The 17,426-nt window shown below is 36.3% G+C and overlaps 1 protein-coding gene across 1 annotated transcript; it reads left to right on the top strand.

The window, feature by feature from the left end:
* Positions 1 to 13,566: 13,566 nt before the first annotated feature.
* On the top strand, positions 13,567 to 17,024 carry LOC143615388 (GDP-mannose transporter GONST1-like). The gene is made up of 9 exons (XM_077088523.1): positions 13,567 to 13,810; positions 14,687 to 14,946; positions 15,021 to 15,160; positions 15,285 to 15,414; positions 15,525 to 15,623; positions 15,709 to 15,863; positions 16,356 to 16,472; positions 16,550 to 16,647; positions 16,754 to 17,024. The coding sequence occupies exons 2-9, from the start codon at positions 14,731 to 14,733 to the stop codon at positions 16,804 to 16,806; spliced, it is 1,008 nt and encodes a 335-aa protein (XP_076944638.1). The 5' UTR covers positions 13,567 to 13,810; positions 14,687 to 14,730; the 3' UTR covers positions 16,807 to 17,024.
* The last annotated feature ends 402 nt before the right edge of the window (positions 17,025 to 17,426 follow it).

Genomic DNA, 17,426 nt, shown 5'->3' with positions numbered 1-17,426 from the left:
AACTCCTACAGATCCCTCGTTATGGCACTGTCACTTTGGTCACCTGCATGAGAATGGGTTACGAATGTTAAGTGACAAGAATATGGTCTCTGGGTTACCGCGAATCCAATCATTGTCTCTGTGTGAAGGGTGCATTTATGGAAAACAAGCAAGGCGTTCGTTTCCTCGTCATGCTTACCGCTCATCACAAGCTCTAAATCTGGTTCATGCAGATTTATGTGGACCTATGCCCATGACATCTCGTGGAGGTAACCGTTATTTTTTCTTGTTGACTGATGATTTCACGAGAATGAATTGGGTATTCTTTCTTCACAAAAAATCTGAAAGTCTGGCAAAATTTAAGCTTTTTAAAGTCAAAGTTGAAAAAGAATCAGGAAAGTTTATAAAAACTCTTCGTACTGATCGTGGGGGAGAGTTTTGTTCTCGGGAATTCAATATTTTTTGTGAAGAAAATGGAATACATAGGGAACTCACAGCCCCGTACACCCCGGAGCAGAACGGGGTGGCCGAACGGAAAAATAGAAGTGTTGTGGAAATGGCTAGATGTATGCTAAAGGGAAAAGGGTTGAGTAATCAGTTCTGGGGTGAAGCTGTATCAACAGCTGTGTATTTACTTAACGTATCTCCAACTAAAGCTGTGGATGGTAAAACCCCATTTGAAGCATGGTATAAATACAAACCATCAGTAAGTCACTTAAGGGTATTCGGGTGTGTTGCATACGGGCTAAAACCATCTCAACAACGAAAGAACTTAGACTCTAAGGCTGATAAGTGCAGTTGGGTATTGTTCACACTCAAAAGCATACAGATTGTATAACCCAACAAAAAAGGCTATTGTTACCTCTCGTGATGTTGTATTTGATGAACATGTAGCATGGTTTGATGAATATGGTGAGAACTTAGCTCGTGAAGTTGTGGAAACAGAAGAACATGTGCTAAACAGTGGTACGACTCCCAGTATGAATGAAATAGAAGAAGGTACAGAACCAATGTCAAGTAGTGAAGGTAATAACGGGTCAGAATCAAGTGGGTCAGAAGATAGCCCAAACAAGGTACGATCCTTAGATGACATTTATGATTGCACATCTCCTATACTTGATGAAGTAAATGAAACTTGTCAGTTTGCTTTTTCACTGGTTGAGCCAAAGTCATTTGTTGAGGCAGCAGAACATGCAGAATGGATGCATGCAATGAAAGAAGAATTGCATGCATTAGAAACACACCACACGTGGTCATTGGTTAAGCCTCCAAAAGACAAAAATGTCATTGGTCTTAAGTGGGTTTATAGAACAAAGATTGGTCTAGATGGAAAAATAAATAGGTACAAGGCAAGGCTTGTAGCTAAAGGGTACACACAATAGTACGGAATCGATTTCAAAGAGACCTTCTCACCGGTGGCTCGCTTCGAAACAATCAGGTTAGTTCTTTCACTTGCTGCTCAAAATAAGTGGGAACCACACCAATTTGATGTTAAGTCTGCGTTCTTGAACGGTCCACTGGTTGAAGAGGTTTATATAACACAACCCCCGGGTTTTGAAATCAAAGTAGATGAAGACAAAGTGTTCAAGCTTCACAAGGCCTTGAACGGGCTGAAACAAGCCCCTCGTGCTTGGTATAGCAGAATCGACTCGTATCTCCAAGGGCATGGGTATGAAAGATCAAAAAACGAACCCACTGTGTACATAAAAAGAACTCCAGGTAATGACATTCTTATCATCTGTCTTTATGTTGATAATATAGTTTATACCGGGTCGTCTCAAGATTTGGTGAATGAGTTTAAAGCTAATATGATTAAAGAATTCGAAATGACTGATGTTGGAACTTTAAAGTATTTTCTGGGTTTGGAAGTTGTTGCAAGAAACGATGGGCTGTTGGTAACTCAGCGCAAGTATGCTCAAGATTTACTCAAAAGATTTGGCATGGATAAGTGCAAGACAGTTCCAGTACCAATGAATGTGCATGAAAAATTACAAACGGATGATGGCAGTGCACTTGTTAACGAAAAACAGTTCAGGAGTCTTGTGGGTGGTCTGATTTATCTTACTCACACGAGGCCTGATCTTGTTTTTTCTGTAAGCTTAATTTCTAGATTCATGCATAAGCCCACATCCAATCATCTCGGAGCTGCGAAGAGAGTCTTAAGGTATGTTGCGGGAACTATTAACTATGGTCTTTTGTATGAAAAAACACAGGGAGTTCGGCTTGAGGGTTTCAATGATAGTGATTGGGCGAGTGCTTTTGAAGATCGGAAAAGTGTGTCTGGCAATATGTTTTCTGTTGGGTCAGGGGCGATTACATGGAGTTCCAAAAAACATCCTGTGGTAGCACTTTCTACTTGTGAGGCGGAATATATTGCAGCAAATTCAGCAGCTAGCCAAGCAGTATGGTTGAGGAAGCTGCTATCTGAGTTGGGTTATGAGCAAGAAAATGCAACAGTGATATGGTGTGATAACAAGTCAGCAGCTTTTCTAACAAAAAATCAAGGCTTTCACAGCAGGACCAAGCATATTGATATTAAGTTTCACTACATTCGAAGCTTGGTTGAAGAGAAGAAAGTGGAGCTCAAGTTTTGTTCAACTAATGAGCAGGTTGCTGATATATTTACTAAAGCTTTGGGAAAAGAACAATTTAGCTAACTGAGGTCAAAGCTTGGAGTGGTTGACCTTTGAATTAAGGGGGAGTGTTAGAGTAAATTCAAAGCACGTGTTTGTTTTTATATTTAGTCAAGTAGTGGAGTTATGGAGTTGAGTCATCATTTGGGTCGTGCATTATGGGAAAAAGAGTCTGCCAAAAATTGTCCTCTTTGCTTGTTTATTTTTATTTTGTTTAATGTATCGTGGGTTTAAAGTCCGGGTCTTTAGGTGGTACGTGTTAGTAGTTGGGTTAGTGGTAGTTTGTTATCCAGCAGTTATTTACTTTTCCTTGTACTATTTAAACTCACCTTGGGTATTGAATAATAGCAGAGAATCTTTGGCAAATTGTGTGAGTTTCAAAGTCTGATAACCAACACGCTAAAGCTTTAACTCGTTACAATTCGTACAAACATCAATTACTTGATTAGTGGTTTGTTCCACGGCTTGTACTTGTGGTCTTCCAATTACTTTGAAGTGACTAATAGTCGACTTATATTTAGTATATATGTATTATTGTTATATGCTTGTATAACTAGATCTTATCTCGAAATTGGAAGATCACGTTGTATCATATATATTTGAGGATGAATGAATGAGAGGGCAACCAACAAGAATACTTTGTCTCTATCATGGTATCAAGAGACTAAACCCTAGCCGCCACTTCTCCTTTCTTTGTTCTCCCTACCCTTGGCGCTAGACAAAAAAACCGATCCTACACTTCCGCTTGCTTTACTTCATCCCTCTCAATTTGTAAACCCCTCCTCATCCTCATGGAATCCAAACTTCATCCGGCCGTCACGGTAACAAACATCAAAAATTTTGTTACTATAACCCTAGATACAAAATCCGGCCAATGTACTTCTTGGTCGGAACTCTTCAAAATCCAATGCAAAGCGTTTCTAGTCTTTGATCATCTCACCACCAACAAACCGCCACCCACCCAAAGTCCTTCCAAGGCCGCTAATGACAAAACCACCACACCTACTCCTACTCTTGCTCTTGATTCGTGGGAGAGGATAGATGCCATAGTCCTTCAATGGATCTATGGCACCATATCCCAAGATTTACTACAAACCATCTTGAAGAAAGATACCACCGCCTATGATGCATGGACTTCCCTAGAACAAATCTTCAGTGATAGCAAAGCAACTCGTGCCGTATATCTCAAGACAAAGTTTGCCCATACCCGCCTTGACAATTTTCCAAATATGCATGCATATTGTCATGAATTGAAAGTGATATCCGACCAACTGGCTAACGTAGATGCTCCTGTTTCGGAAGCAGATTTGGTTATTCAACTTAACACGGGTCTTAATGAGCAATACGAAGGGATCGGAATGATTATACAAAGTACTGAGCCCCTTCCATCATTCTATGCAGCTCGATCTCGCGTCACAATGGAAGAGCAACGTAAAACGCATCAAGCAGCCGCGGCCGAGTCAACCGCTGGTACCGCGTTACATGCGACCACTAACCGAACCGGTAACTCCCCCGATCCTTGTTCAGATTATGCATCGGACAGGAGTCGCGGTCGCGGGCGTATGCGTGGCCGAGGCCGTGGACGTAATGGCTCAGGCAGGGGTGATTGGAACAACTTGGGAAAGGTACGTGGATATGGAAATAACAATTATGGAGCACATGGGAATAGCAATCATGGTGGATATGGAAATAATAATTATGGAACGTCCAATTGGAATGGACAAGCACAACATAATCAATCACCTTGGTCACAACATGCCTCTCAAGCCCACACCTGGCCCAATCAGTCCACATGGTCAAACCAACAGACATGGCCCAACCCACCTTGTCCATACCCAACTGCCCCTCGGCCCAATAACAACAATGCTCATCCCGGGAATGGTCTGCTTGGGCCTCGACCAACTCAAGCCTATGCGCCAGCCTATGCTCCTACCAACATTGAATAGGCACTTTACACCATGTCACTAAACCCCCCCTGATCAGTGGCTTATGGATACCGAAGCTACATCTCATATGACTAATAACCCAGGTAATTTCCAATCTGTATTTAATAATGGCATTCTAAATAATATTATTGTCGGTAACGGCACTACAATTCCAGTCCATGGGCAAGGCAACCAAACCCTACCACCTCCCTACCCACCATTAAAATTAAACAATGTCCTTCTCGCACCCAAATTAATTAAAAACCTTATTTATGTCCGTCGCTTAACCTTTGATAATTGGATTTCAATAGAATTTGATCCTTTTGGTTTTCTTGTGAAGGATTTCAAGAAACGAATCCCTATCCTCCGATGCAACAACAGCGGTGATTTCTATCCTCTTCTTCCACCGGAGTCAACCCAATACACATCTCCATCTGCTTTTGCTGCTATATCTTAACAGCTTTGGCACCAACGTCTGGCTCACCCCGGTCCAGCTTTGTTACAATTTTTGAGAAACTCTAATGTTATTTCTTTTAATAAATTGTCAAAGAATATTTGTTCATCTTATGTTATTGGAAAAAGTATTAAATTACATGTTATGCCTTCTAATTCTTGTACTTTTTTACCATTTGATATTATTCATAGCGACCTATGAACATCCCCTATTGTTAGCACCGGTGGTCATAGATATTACATTCTTTTCTTAGATGACCTCACCAACTTTTTGTTGACTTTTCCTATAGCTAAAAAGTCCCAAGTATACTCTATATTTAGTAGTTTCTCGACACAAATAGAAACTCAATTTGAAAGAAAAATAAAAACTTTCCAATGTGACAACGGATCCGAGTACGTTAATAACTCATTTCACCAATATTGTAATCAAAACGGCATGATTTTTCGCTTATCTTGCCCTCACACATCTTCCCAAAATGGAAATGCGGAACGCAAAATCCGCTCCATTAATAACATTATCCGAATACTTCTAGCACATGCCAATCTCCCTCCTACTTATTGGCACCATGCCCTAGACATGGCCACCTATCTCATAAACATTCTCCCTAGCAAAAATCACAAATTCAAAACCCCCACTAAACTCCTTTATAACCAAGTTCCGACCTATGACCATCTACGGGTCTTCGGGTCCCTTTGCTATCCACTTCATCCCTCTACCCTCACTCACAAACTTGCTCATCGCTCACACCCGTGTGTCTTTCTTGGCTACCCACAACATCATCGCGGGTACAAGTGTCTTGATCTACATAAAATTACGATCTCACGACACGTTATTTTTGACGAAACAATCCTACCATTTGCTACAAAATTAATTAGATCTCCTACCCCATCCATGCACACATATGACTTTTTAGATAAACCACCCCACCCACACCTTTGGTCCTCTGACACATCTCAAATTCCACCAACTACTCCCACAACTCAAAATTCAACCCACTCCTCAAACTCTTCCCCTCACTTCGTTGACCCAAACCATATCTCAACACCCACATCTCCCCATACTCACTCTAGTGTTTCACCTCCATCATCCCACACACCATCACCATCCACGGCCTACCCCACCACCTCTCACACTCTTCAACCAAACCCAAACCCATGTGAATTATCAACTCCACCTACTGACAACATCTTTACACAGCCACTAGCACCCTCAGCTTCGAACACTCCTCCACCACAACCCACAACCACACGCACCATGCGCACTCGCGGCATGGATGGAATTACAAAGCCAAAAATACCCTTTAATCTATCGCCCACCACAGTCATTCCCATACCCAAAAGTCCAATCCATGCCTTGTCTATACCGGAATGGTATAATGATCATGGTCGGTACACCAGTTGGATGTCACAAATGCATTTTTGCATGGGAAACTAAATGAAACCGTCTACATCTACCAACCTATGGGTTTTCGTAGTAAAACACACCCAGATTATGTGTGTCATCTCAAGAAGTCTTTGTATGGACTTAAACAAGCCCCACAGGCATGGTATCAACGGTTCACCGAGTTTGTGGAACAGTTGGGTTTTCAACAAAGTAAATGTGACGCTTCACTATTCACTTTACAAAGCGGGTCTCACGTGGCATATCTTTTGTTAGTTGATGACATTCTACTAACCTCCTCCTCGGAATCACTTCGGCAAAAAATAATGTCACACTTGGCCTCAGAATTCGCCATGAAAGACTTAGGTCAACTCAGCTATTTTCTTGGCATTGCGGTCACTAGAACGGGCGATTGTATGTTCCTCTCACAAAGCTCGTACGCTCATGACATCATTAAGCGAGCTGGCATGCAAACCTGCAAACCAGTTTCCACCCCAGTTGATACAAACGACAAGCTTAGTGTAGATTCCGGAACCATGTTTGATAACCCAACTCTTTACAGAAGTATGGCTGGTACGTTACAATATCTCACGTTTACTCGTCCCGACATTAGTTATGCTGTACAACAGGTTTGTATGCACATGCATGCTCCACGATCGACCCATTGGGATGCCCTCAAACGTATTATTCGATACATAAAAGGTACCGCACATTATGGGCTCACGCTCAACAAACCGGTCAGCCATTCTTTATTAGCTTACACCGATGCCGACTAGGCTGGTTGCCCGGACACTCATCGCTCAACATCGGGTTATTGCGTGTATTATGGATCTAATCTCATTTCATGGTCTTCTAAATGTCAGCCTACCATTTCACGTTCAAGTGCCGAAGCCGAATACCGAGGGGTTGCCAACGTTGTAGCTGAAATTTGTTGGTTATGAAATCTGTTATTAGAACTACATCGCCCATTATCCCGTGCTTCTCTAGTTTATTGTGATAATATAAGCGCCATTTACCTTTCCGGTAACCCGGTAAACCACCAGCGTACCAAGCATATTGAACTTGACATTCATTTCGTCCGCGAGCAAGTTCAACGTGGACAAGTTCGGGTTTTACACGTTTCCTCGCCGTATCAAGTTGCTGACATTTTTACAAAGGGTCTTCCACGTGCTCTGTTTGAAGACTTTCGGTCCAGTCTCAGCATTCGCTCGCCTCCCGCTTAGACTGCGGGGGTGTAATAGTCGACTTATATTTAGTATATATGTATTATTGTTATATGCTTGTATAACTAGATCTTATCTCGAAAATAGAAGATCACGTTGTATCATATATATTTGAGGATGAATGAATGAGAGGGCAACCAACAAAAATACTTTGTCTCTATCAGTGACAGCCATGTGTTTAAAACCATCTTTCTAAAAGTTAAGGTAACAAACTACATATACAATTTTTATTTAACTGAAGGGAATAGTAAAATAATTTATGGTTTTTAATCATTCCCTACTATGCATACAAAAGTAAGCTTTATAAAAATCCAATAATATACATTAAAGCAAATATCATTACAAACTTCTACGTTTTCTTATGTTTTCACTCAAAAAATGATTTATTTTTTTACTACATATATACGTGTAATGAATGTAATGTACATATACATCCCAGTTAATATGAGACTAATGATAATATACTATGGGTTAAATTAGCGAGACGTCAACTAAGTAACTCGAAACAATAAATACATGCATTTGACTATTTGTTATTTTGTAATCTACATACTTAAAAAAATTCCTACTCTCAAGTCTCAGTTTAACATCAATAAATCATTAAATTACCCATGATGATCTTTTAAAAAATTATGTGCACATCATGGTTTTTCCTAGAAATGCACAAGCGACTGAGTCAGTTATAGGCCGAACCAGAAATAGATCTATATTATATTATTAATTCACGCGCCACTTGAGTTGCATAAATCAGTTTATGCGCCCAAACCAGTTTGGGATCGGTCAAAACGGGATCAACACTAGGTTTTGGCCCAAACCGGTTTGGGTTGAAAGTTGAAACCACTTTATAGGGGAGAAATAATCGGTTTGGTTTAAAACTGGTTTAAAGGTGGTTAGGTTTGAGCTTAACCGGTTTCAACAAAGAAGTTCTCAGACAGGATTTCAACCATGCGGTTTATTTAGGGTCCAAACCAATTTTATAATTAGTTTTGATTCAAATTAAAAACCAATTCCAATTTTTAAGAGCACCCACAACACGGATAAGGTGGAAAAGTTAACCTCCTAAAAACTATGTCAGTCACAAACTTCACCACCATGGAGCAAACTTCAAACCTCCTCCATCCATGTTAGCCACATACCCCTCTCACATACAAATACACATATATAGTTTAATAATTATTTAATTGGATTGTGAAAGTTTGTATTGTAGAAAAAAATGATGTTTATGAAAAATGTTTGAAATATGAGGTGGAGTTGATGTGGAAGTTTTTGAGGTTTAGCTTTTTCACCTCTCTGAGTCTAAGCCCAAGTCTTGAGGGTCGCCCGATGCCAGTCCAAGGCCTGGTTGAGTCTAAAAGTTGCGTTCAATCTTAAAACAAAGTGGATAGCGTGGCTCAGATGAAGACTAGTGAAAGATTGGTTATGGGCCTCGTTTTTTGGACCTAACTAAAAACGTTTTCTTTTGTTCAAACTGAGGCCTGGTCTAGCTTTATTTTTAGGGAGTTGGGCTTGGGCCTTTGAGGTGCGTAAGTAATTACATAAAGGATCAATTATCGTTCATTTTTTTAATTACAAGTATGTGTACCGTGTTGGTCACTTGGTCGTTGGGTGTACTGCACACATGTTATCAACCTTTTTTTTACCAGTCGAACACATGTTAATCTAGTCACTTTATATTGTTCCAAGAATCCAAGTCTTACACTTTATATGATACTACAATAATTACACATGATAGTATGATACTTTTATCAAAAGTGTGTGTCTACACTTAAAAAATAATGTCAAAACCTTAACCTAATGGACATTCTTATTGAGTTTATTATGTCTCTTTCTATTGTTTTTACGCTACTTGAATTGTTTGTGATTAATTTTTTTTATTGTCAAACACTTGGTTGATCTTACTTGTCATTTGGGATCTTGAAGATTTCATAGGTAAAAAAAACAAATATGAGGAAATTAAGAAAGTTTGTATATTTAGTTTTTCTTTTGCTTGTAAACATATGTTACCTGTTTGTTATTATTCCTGTTTCATAATAACCCAATTTAATACCCATTCATTTTTTGTTAGAACAATTGTTATCATCACATTATTATGCTTTTATGGATTGCTTTTACGAGTAACTTAAGGAATATATGTTCTAACGTATTTGCACTTGTGATTGCTTTTCACGCACATTTCCATTTATCTTTTGTAATATCGTAGTTGATGTTTTATATTACACAAGTAGGATTGTTTAAATATTGAGTTTGATGGTCGAATATAAAAATTTTAATATCTAAATTACTAGAGACTAATTTCATATTATCCAAATCTAAAATACCTTAGATTCTAATTTTAAAGTAAACATGATCTACATTCAAACTAGTAGTCCAACATTAAGGTAGTATAATGTACACAGTAAAATAAGAAATGAATCATAAATATTTTTAGGTTTTAGGATATCAGAGTTTTAAAATAGTGATATCCGAATCTTGACTGTTAGATGGCATCGTTAAGGTTACACTTCTTGTTTTTCTAGGTATAACTTAGGGGGTGTTTGGCCTAGCTTTTTTAGTTTTTTTTTTTATAAAATAAGCTTCATTTGGTGTTTGGTTTAGTTTTTTTAGCTTAGGCTTATAAGCTTATATAAGCTAATTTGTATAAACTTATTTGAAGATGATTATTTAGCTTATTTGAAGAAGCTTATTTGTTTAAGGGGGTAAATTACTCAATTTCCTTCAAATGGTGATGGATTATTCAATAATATTGAAGTAACTTATTACTATAACAAATTAAAAATGATGGATTTAACAACTTATTAAGATGTGAACTTGTAGAATATAAGTTAATCCAAACACTTAAAAAGTGCTTATCAAATGATATAAAATAAGCTATAAGCTTCAAAAAGATATAAGCATAAGCAAAAAAATATAAGCTAGGCCAAACACAACCTTAGTGCGCGGTACATAATATAATCCAACAAAAACAAAGAGACGTTATATCGGTATACTAAGAAGGTGAAGTGTAAATTCATCCCAAGAAAATGCAAAATATGGGCAACCAAGTCATATAAACTTGATGCATCATTTGTTGTACCCTCACTTTGAAACGCTTGAAATAAAGTGTTCTTTCCATAGCAATTTTCTACCCAAATAAAAATAAGAAAACACTCGATTTATGTTGTAATTAAAAAAATGAAATCTAGAAAACTTATTTACGATAAAAAAGAAAATCATGAGAAAGTTATATATTTCAAATGTTTTATTCATTTTACTTTTTTGCCACACACAATTACTTTTTTGCATGATTAATTATTCAGACTTATAGGTTAAAGTATAAAAAAACAAAATCACATCCACTTATTAGAGAATGTTTGGCATTTTAGTTTTTATGATTACAAAAACTGAAAGAAATTTTATCAAACTCAATAATAATTAAGAATGAATCACATATTCACATAGTGTAAAAACTACAAACGGATTCATAGCACAACAAATGGAACGGCTCGTGTGAACCGTGGTAAAATGGATTCAACCCAACTTGTGAATAAGTGGAGCAGTGCCTAAATGAGTGAGGGGTTTCACCCTTTTTGTTTATATATTTTTTATTTGGTAAACGCAATGTTTGAAAAATAGAAACACATGAAAAATCTTAATGGGTTTCACAATAACATCAAAACATGTGACAAAACCGGTTCAGTTGTTGAACATTCATCATATACGAGTACTGATCTAATTGGTTAATAAGTTGGTCTTGTTTCATAAATTGGTCTTACCAACAAACGAATGTGGCAACAACCGGTTTTCTACTGGTTTTCTATATCATTTTTTTTTATCTTATGTACAAAAATTTTGTTTGGTTCGCTGAAACCCTACTCATTCATTTGGGTTTAGTCTGTTTTTAATTGTTCAATTATACGAACACTTATCGGTTGATTCGGTTTTCCAAACCTAAAACTGGATAAACAATATGTTAAACATTTATTAAATAATTTTGTAAAGTGATAAGTTAACAATACTTATAACAAGTAATAAAAATTGAAAATGGAACATGACGATAGTCCATTGATGCAAGTTGACATGTTATGTTGAGATACCGACTTGGTTTATAGTTGGTTAGGCATTTGAGTGTTAAAAAGAAACGTGTTTGATGAAACTCCACATTCCACAAAGGTGTCAATAGTTGACCAACTCGTTTATTGACTAATTTTTCATAAATATTTTTAGTTTTTGTTGAGTTAATTCTAACTTGATAAATTTATGTTGGTATCAACTCAATTTTCCACTGTTAATTCACCAGAATATAAAAAGCCACAACAATTTCATAAAATCAACCTTGAAGTATACTATCAGAAGAAACTCGAGTAAAACAAATACTCCCTCCGTTTCTTTGAAAGTGTCCACATTTCCTTTTTAGTTTGTCCCATTACAAATGTCCACTTTCAAACTTTATTAATTAATTTCCAAATTTACCCTTAAAAGTGCAATCATTCAACTTTCTTAAATTTTGTCATTTTATATATGTCAAGGGCATTAAAGTCATTTGTTAAGAAAATAGTGCAATCATTCAAACTTTCTTAAATTTTGTGTTTTTTAAACTGTGACACTTGTAGAGGGACGGATGGAGTAATTTAAACACATAACAATTTGTTAGTAAAAACACATAAAATATAGCAATCCCAATAATTTTAAGAATTTATAAAATTTACCCCAAATTATTTGATTAGTAGTTGAAATGGAAAACATAATAATTTGTTGCTAAAATAAAACATATATAAATATAAAAATCACAATAGTAATAAAAAAAAAAACAATGTATGCTATTAAATGAAATTTACATAAATAAAAATTCAAAAAACGAAATAATCTACTGATAGAGAGATAAAAATATCAAAGTGCAATAAGTTTACAATATATTCTCAAAAATACATTATTAAAGAAATCCATGTAAAATAAATATTAATCATAAGGTAATAATGTGTTGGTAAAAACTCATCAAAAGGTACAATAATTTTATAAATTCCATGATAAAATAAAATATAAAAAAATTAATTATTTTCTTAAATATAAAAAACAAAAACTATATATAAAAAACTATATAAAACAGTAGTTAATATTAAAAATAATACTAACTACTGTTTTATATAGTTTTTGTTTTATTTTCAAGAAAATTATTTAATTTTTACTAGCTGAATCTTTGAATTGAACAAATTTTATTGTACCGCACTGTTGTGTTTTCGAACGAGTGTTTACAGACGTTAACCTTAGGAAAGGGATTTTCCCGGATTAAAAGACGACTATATCTCGATGCAATAAATTTAGCCAGAAGCACGTTTGAATGATCAATGGTGGTTCAAAATAAAAACATAAAATATTAAGCATGATGGTAATTTATAATGAGAAAATTCTCAAAATAGCCCATTTATAGTTAGTGTTTCCAAATTTATCCTTCATAATTCAAATTACCAATTTTATCCCTTAGGTATCTCGTCGCCGACGACATGATAGCGAACACCGACGATGCGTTACCGAAACAAATATGATAACGACACGTGGCACAAGTTGGCCGGAATAGGTCGCCGCGACATGTTATATAACATGATGTCGGGACCCTACGTTAGTGATAACATGACGCCGAGACCCTATGTTAGTGATAACTCTGAAACGACATGTTAGGTTACATAACATGATGCCGAGATCCTACGTTAGTGATAACGCATCGCTGCTACCCTACGTTAGCAATATAACGCATCGTCAACTCTATGTTATACAACGCATCGTCGGTATTCGCTATCATGTCGTTGGTGTTCGCTATCATGTCGTCGACGACGAGATAACAAAGGAATAAAATTGAAAACTTAAATCAAGGAGGATCTAATTAGAAACTATTTTGAGAATTTTCCGATTTATAATTAGGGACAAAGTAGCACAGCGAATGTATGCGTTGGTCCCATCAAGAACTTGACCCACAATCCAGCCTCCTCAACTCAATTCCTAATCCTAGTGTAAAATCTCAATTCAACTCCTACACAAAAAATATAAATTAGCAGCATATATATATATATATATATGTTTGTCTGAATATATATATATATCTCTCCCTAAAGCCAGCCAACACCAATCGGAAATCCACCGCCGGTCACCACTACGACCGTTGACTTATTCTCAGCCGCCGGCAACTTCAGCAAGAGCCGGAGGAGACCTTCCGTCAATGTTTTCCTTCAACTTTTCTTAACACTGGTACCCTATTTTTCAGCTTTTTTTCCATCACAATCGAAGTTTTATATAATTTACTATAAAACGATTACAATAAAGTGGCAGGCAAACGGGGCAACAGCTTTTAATTTTATTATACTGCACTGATCTCGTTGTTTTAATTGTGATTATTAGTTTATATTCGAATACTGTTAGCTGATTAGTTATTCTAGATTTGGTGGATTTATGGTTAAGTTCGTTGATTTCTGCTTTGTTCATGAGCTAATCAGTTTGATTCGTTTCGCGTTTATGACACTAACATATCGTCATGAATCTGTTGAGCTTTCATTGATTGTAATGATTGGGAGTTTGATTTTAAGATACGCAAATTGAATTGAATTGAGTTAACCCTAGGTTTCTGCATATTTCCAATTGAAGTTATTAATTACTGAATTTGAGTTCATAGGAAAGCAATGAGTTATTATTGATTGCTGCTTGTACGATAGGTTTTGTCTGTTACATCTAATTAGGTCAACTAAAAGTATGCTGCAGTAACTCGTATAATAACTTATGTTTTTCTAATTTGAGAACTAAGCAGTTCATGCGGAAAAATATCGGTTATCGCAGTGGGATATCGGTAATTATAATATCATGTAAAATTTGTATGTATAGCAATTTAACACTAATAATTCAGTAAAAGTTGATATTTACGACTTAAAACACTGATATCGGAAATATCGGTGATATATCGGTCCAATATTGGTCAATATCGCCAATATTATCAGTACTGATATTCTTCCCGATATTTTGACAAGGGATCGATGACCTATATATCAGTGATATATCGGCGATATCGACTGCGTAGTTTGAGAATAAATGAACTTGTTTCTTGATGTGTAACTTAAAGTTTTTGTGCTGCAGAAACTCGTATGGTAATTTTATAATTGTATAGGACAGTTTTGACAATGAAAAATGTTGGAGAGAATGAAGCTGATGTGGAGAGTGGAAGGTTTGACAAAGATAGAGAAAGGAGTTCAAAGTCAACCAGGATAAAAGTCAACAACCAGGCATTATTATCTGGTCTTGCTTATTGTCTCTCGTCATGTAGCATGATATTGGTCAACAAATATGTTCTCTCTAGCTATGATTTTAATGCTGGGATATCTTTAATGCTCTACCAGGTCTAATACTATCCTTTTTAAATGATAGTATTGTTTTATCTTATCTGGCTGACAAGTCATTTTTTTGTTTGCAGAACTTTGTTTCGGTATTGATAGTGTCTAGTTTGAGCATACTCGGTGTCATATCAACAGAACCACTTACATGGAGATTGATTAAAGTTTGGTTGCCTGTGAACTTTATATTTGTTGGGATGTTAGTTACAAGCATGTTTAGGTATGGCAGTTGGCATATGCAGCAAGCCTGTTTGATATAGACTTAACCCTAACATCATTTGATTAAACTTTTAACTTTGTTTGTTTACAAACATGTGACTGATAATTGGCCATGTTGTTTGCAGTTTGAGGTACATTAATGTTGCGATGGTGACAGTGCTGAAGAATTTTACAAATGTGATAACTGCAGTTGGTGAAATGTATTTATTCAACAAGCACCATGATAACAGAGTGTGGGCATCACTTTTCTTGATGGTATTATTTATGAAAAACTTAATGATGCTCTTTATATTATGTCAATCTAACTAATCAGATTGAAAGGTGAAACAGATAAATAAACGTGTAAAATTGTTTTATCGATGCAGATAATATCAGCTATCTCTGGAGGGATAACCGATCTTGCATTCAACGCTGTTGGATACACATGGCAGATTATAAATTGCTTTCTAACAGCATCATATTCTGTGAGTAACCTTTATATTATTAAAGTTTTGAACTAATATGTTGATGCATAAATTGATTATTTTTATAAAAACTATTATGGTACAGTTAACACTTCGTCGGGTGATGGATACAGCAAAACAAGTTACAAAATCCGGTAACTTGAACGAGTTTTCAATGGTTTTACTTAACAACACATTATCATTGCCATTAGGACTTGTGTTGATCTTTGTGTTTAACGAGGTGGATTATCTTTACAACACGTGAGTTTGTTTTTCCCTCCACTTGTGTAACTAGAGGTGGAAAAATGGATGGGTCTTGCGGGTCCGGTCAAACCCAGTTCATGTCAATGTGCTGGGTTGACCTGGAAAACTTACAGTTAGTGTGTAAATATGATACAAAAAAATAATAAAAATTGATAATCTGTTTTTTAAAAATAAAACTAATATAGATTTGACCTATTTCACTATATGACCTGTTTTCTTCTAAAGTCAGGTTTACATTTGACTTGACATGAAGATTAAGAAAAATGTTTTATTATATGAAGTATGCAAAATACCTGTATAATGTATATAAAGACAGAAAAAGGAATCTTGTGGGCCAAGTCAATTACATTTATAGATTTGTAGATTGAGTATAAAGAAATATTTAACATACCCATATTTATGTCTGCTGGTTTGTTGAAGTTCAAAATTTGCAGTTATTAGTATATGTGCAGCAGAATTATTATATATAATGAATAATATAATTGGCAGGCCACTTTTGAGGATGCCAACATTTTGGATGGTGATGACATTTAGTGGATTTCTTGGGTTAGCAATTAGCTTCACTTCTATGTGGTTTCTTCATCAAACAGGGGCAACTACATACAGGTAAGTTAACTATTTATAGATAATATATTGAAAGTGACAAAATTATTGATAAATTAATATTCGATACCAATTTACAGCTTGGTGGGTTCATTGAACAAGATTCCACTTTCGGTTGCTGGAATCGTTTTATTTCACGTTCCGACTAGTTTGGAGAACTCTGCTAGCATATTATTTGGTTAGTCGTTTTTCCCCCGCTCGTATTATTATCTCATGGTTAGATCTAGGTACTTAGAATATAGAACGTAAGTAACAATAAACATGTGTTTTTGTTTTCGTTAAAGGTTTAGTAGCGGGTGTGTTCTTTGCACGAGCGAAGATCAAGGATAGAACTTAATCTTGAAAAATGAAAACAAAAGTGGAGATTATTAAATGTGGTTCGTGATCGGTTTGGAGGGATCGGTATATTTGAAGTTTGTTATTCTTATTTTTATACGGAGATGTTCTCTTGTTGTAGGCAATTTTGTACTGTGAAACAATATTGATGATGATGAAATTTGTCAAAGTAGTATATTTTGTAGAAAACTATGTTGGTGCTTTTAAAAGTTGTTACACGTGATAGCCACATTTTCTTGACGAGTTATATTTATATTGGACTAGTTTTAATAAAATGTGATCATATATTTGTAAGTAGAGAGGATCAAAAAAACCGGTTCCTGGAACCGAACCGGTGGAACCGAACCGGAACCGAACCGGTTCCTACCCGTTTTTTGTAGGAACCGGACCCTATCTGATTCAACCCGATGATCCGTGACCGGTTCTTGCATTTCTGAGTGTGGGCGGGTAGGAACCGGAACCGAACCGGTTCTGGAACCGGAACCGGTTCCTAACCGTTTTTTGGCCGTTTTTTGACCGTTGGGGTTAAAAATAGCCGTTTTTTGACCGGTTACGGTACAGGAACCGGTTTAGGAACCGGTAAGAACCGGTTCCATAGGTTAGGGGTCCGAGGGTGGGAGA

This window comes from Bidens hawaiensis, unplaced genomic scaffold (assembly GCF_021521415.1).
Source record: "Bidens hawaiensis isolate Kalapana, Puna unplaced genomic scaffold, B.hawaiensis_p1.1 tig00042828_1, whole genome shotgun sequence".
NCBI lineage: Eukaryota > Viridiplantae > Streptophyta > Magnoliopsida > Asterales > Asteraceae > Bidens > Bidens hawaiensis.
Note: the sequence above shows the minus strand (reverse complement) of the source record. Positions and strands in the feature narration are given on the sequence as shown.

Bases quoted from the DNA above. Each gene is read 5' to 3' on its own strand.
- LOC143615388 (XM_077088523.1), top strand. From the start codon at position 14,731: ATGAAAAATGTTGGAGAGAATGAAGCTGATGTGGAGAGTGGAAGGTTT. The intron at 16,473-16,549 runs GTAAGTTAACTA...ACCAATTTACAG, and splicing joins ACAGGGGCAACTACATACAG to CTTGGTGGGTTCATTGAACA. The intron at 16,648-16,753 runs GTTAGTCGTTTT...TTTTCGTTAAAG, and splicing joins CTCTGCTAGCATATTATTTG to GTTTAGTAGCGGGTGTGTTC.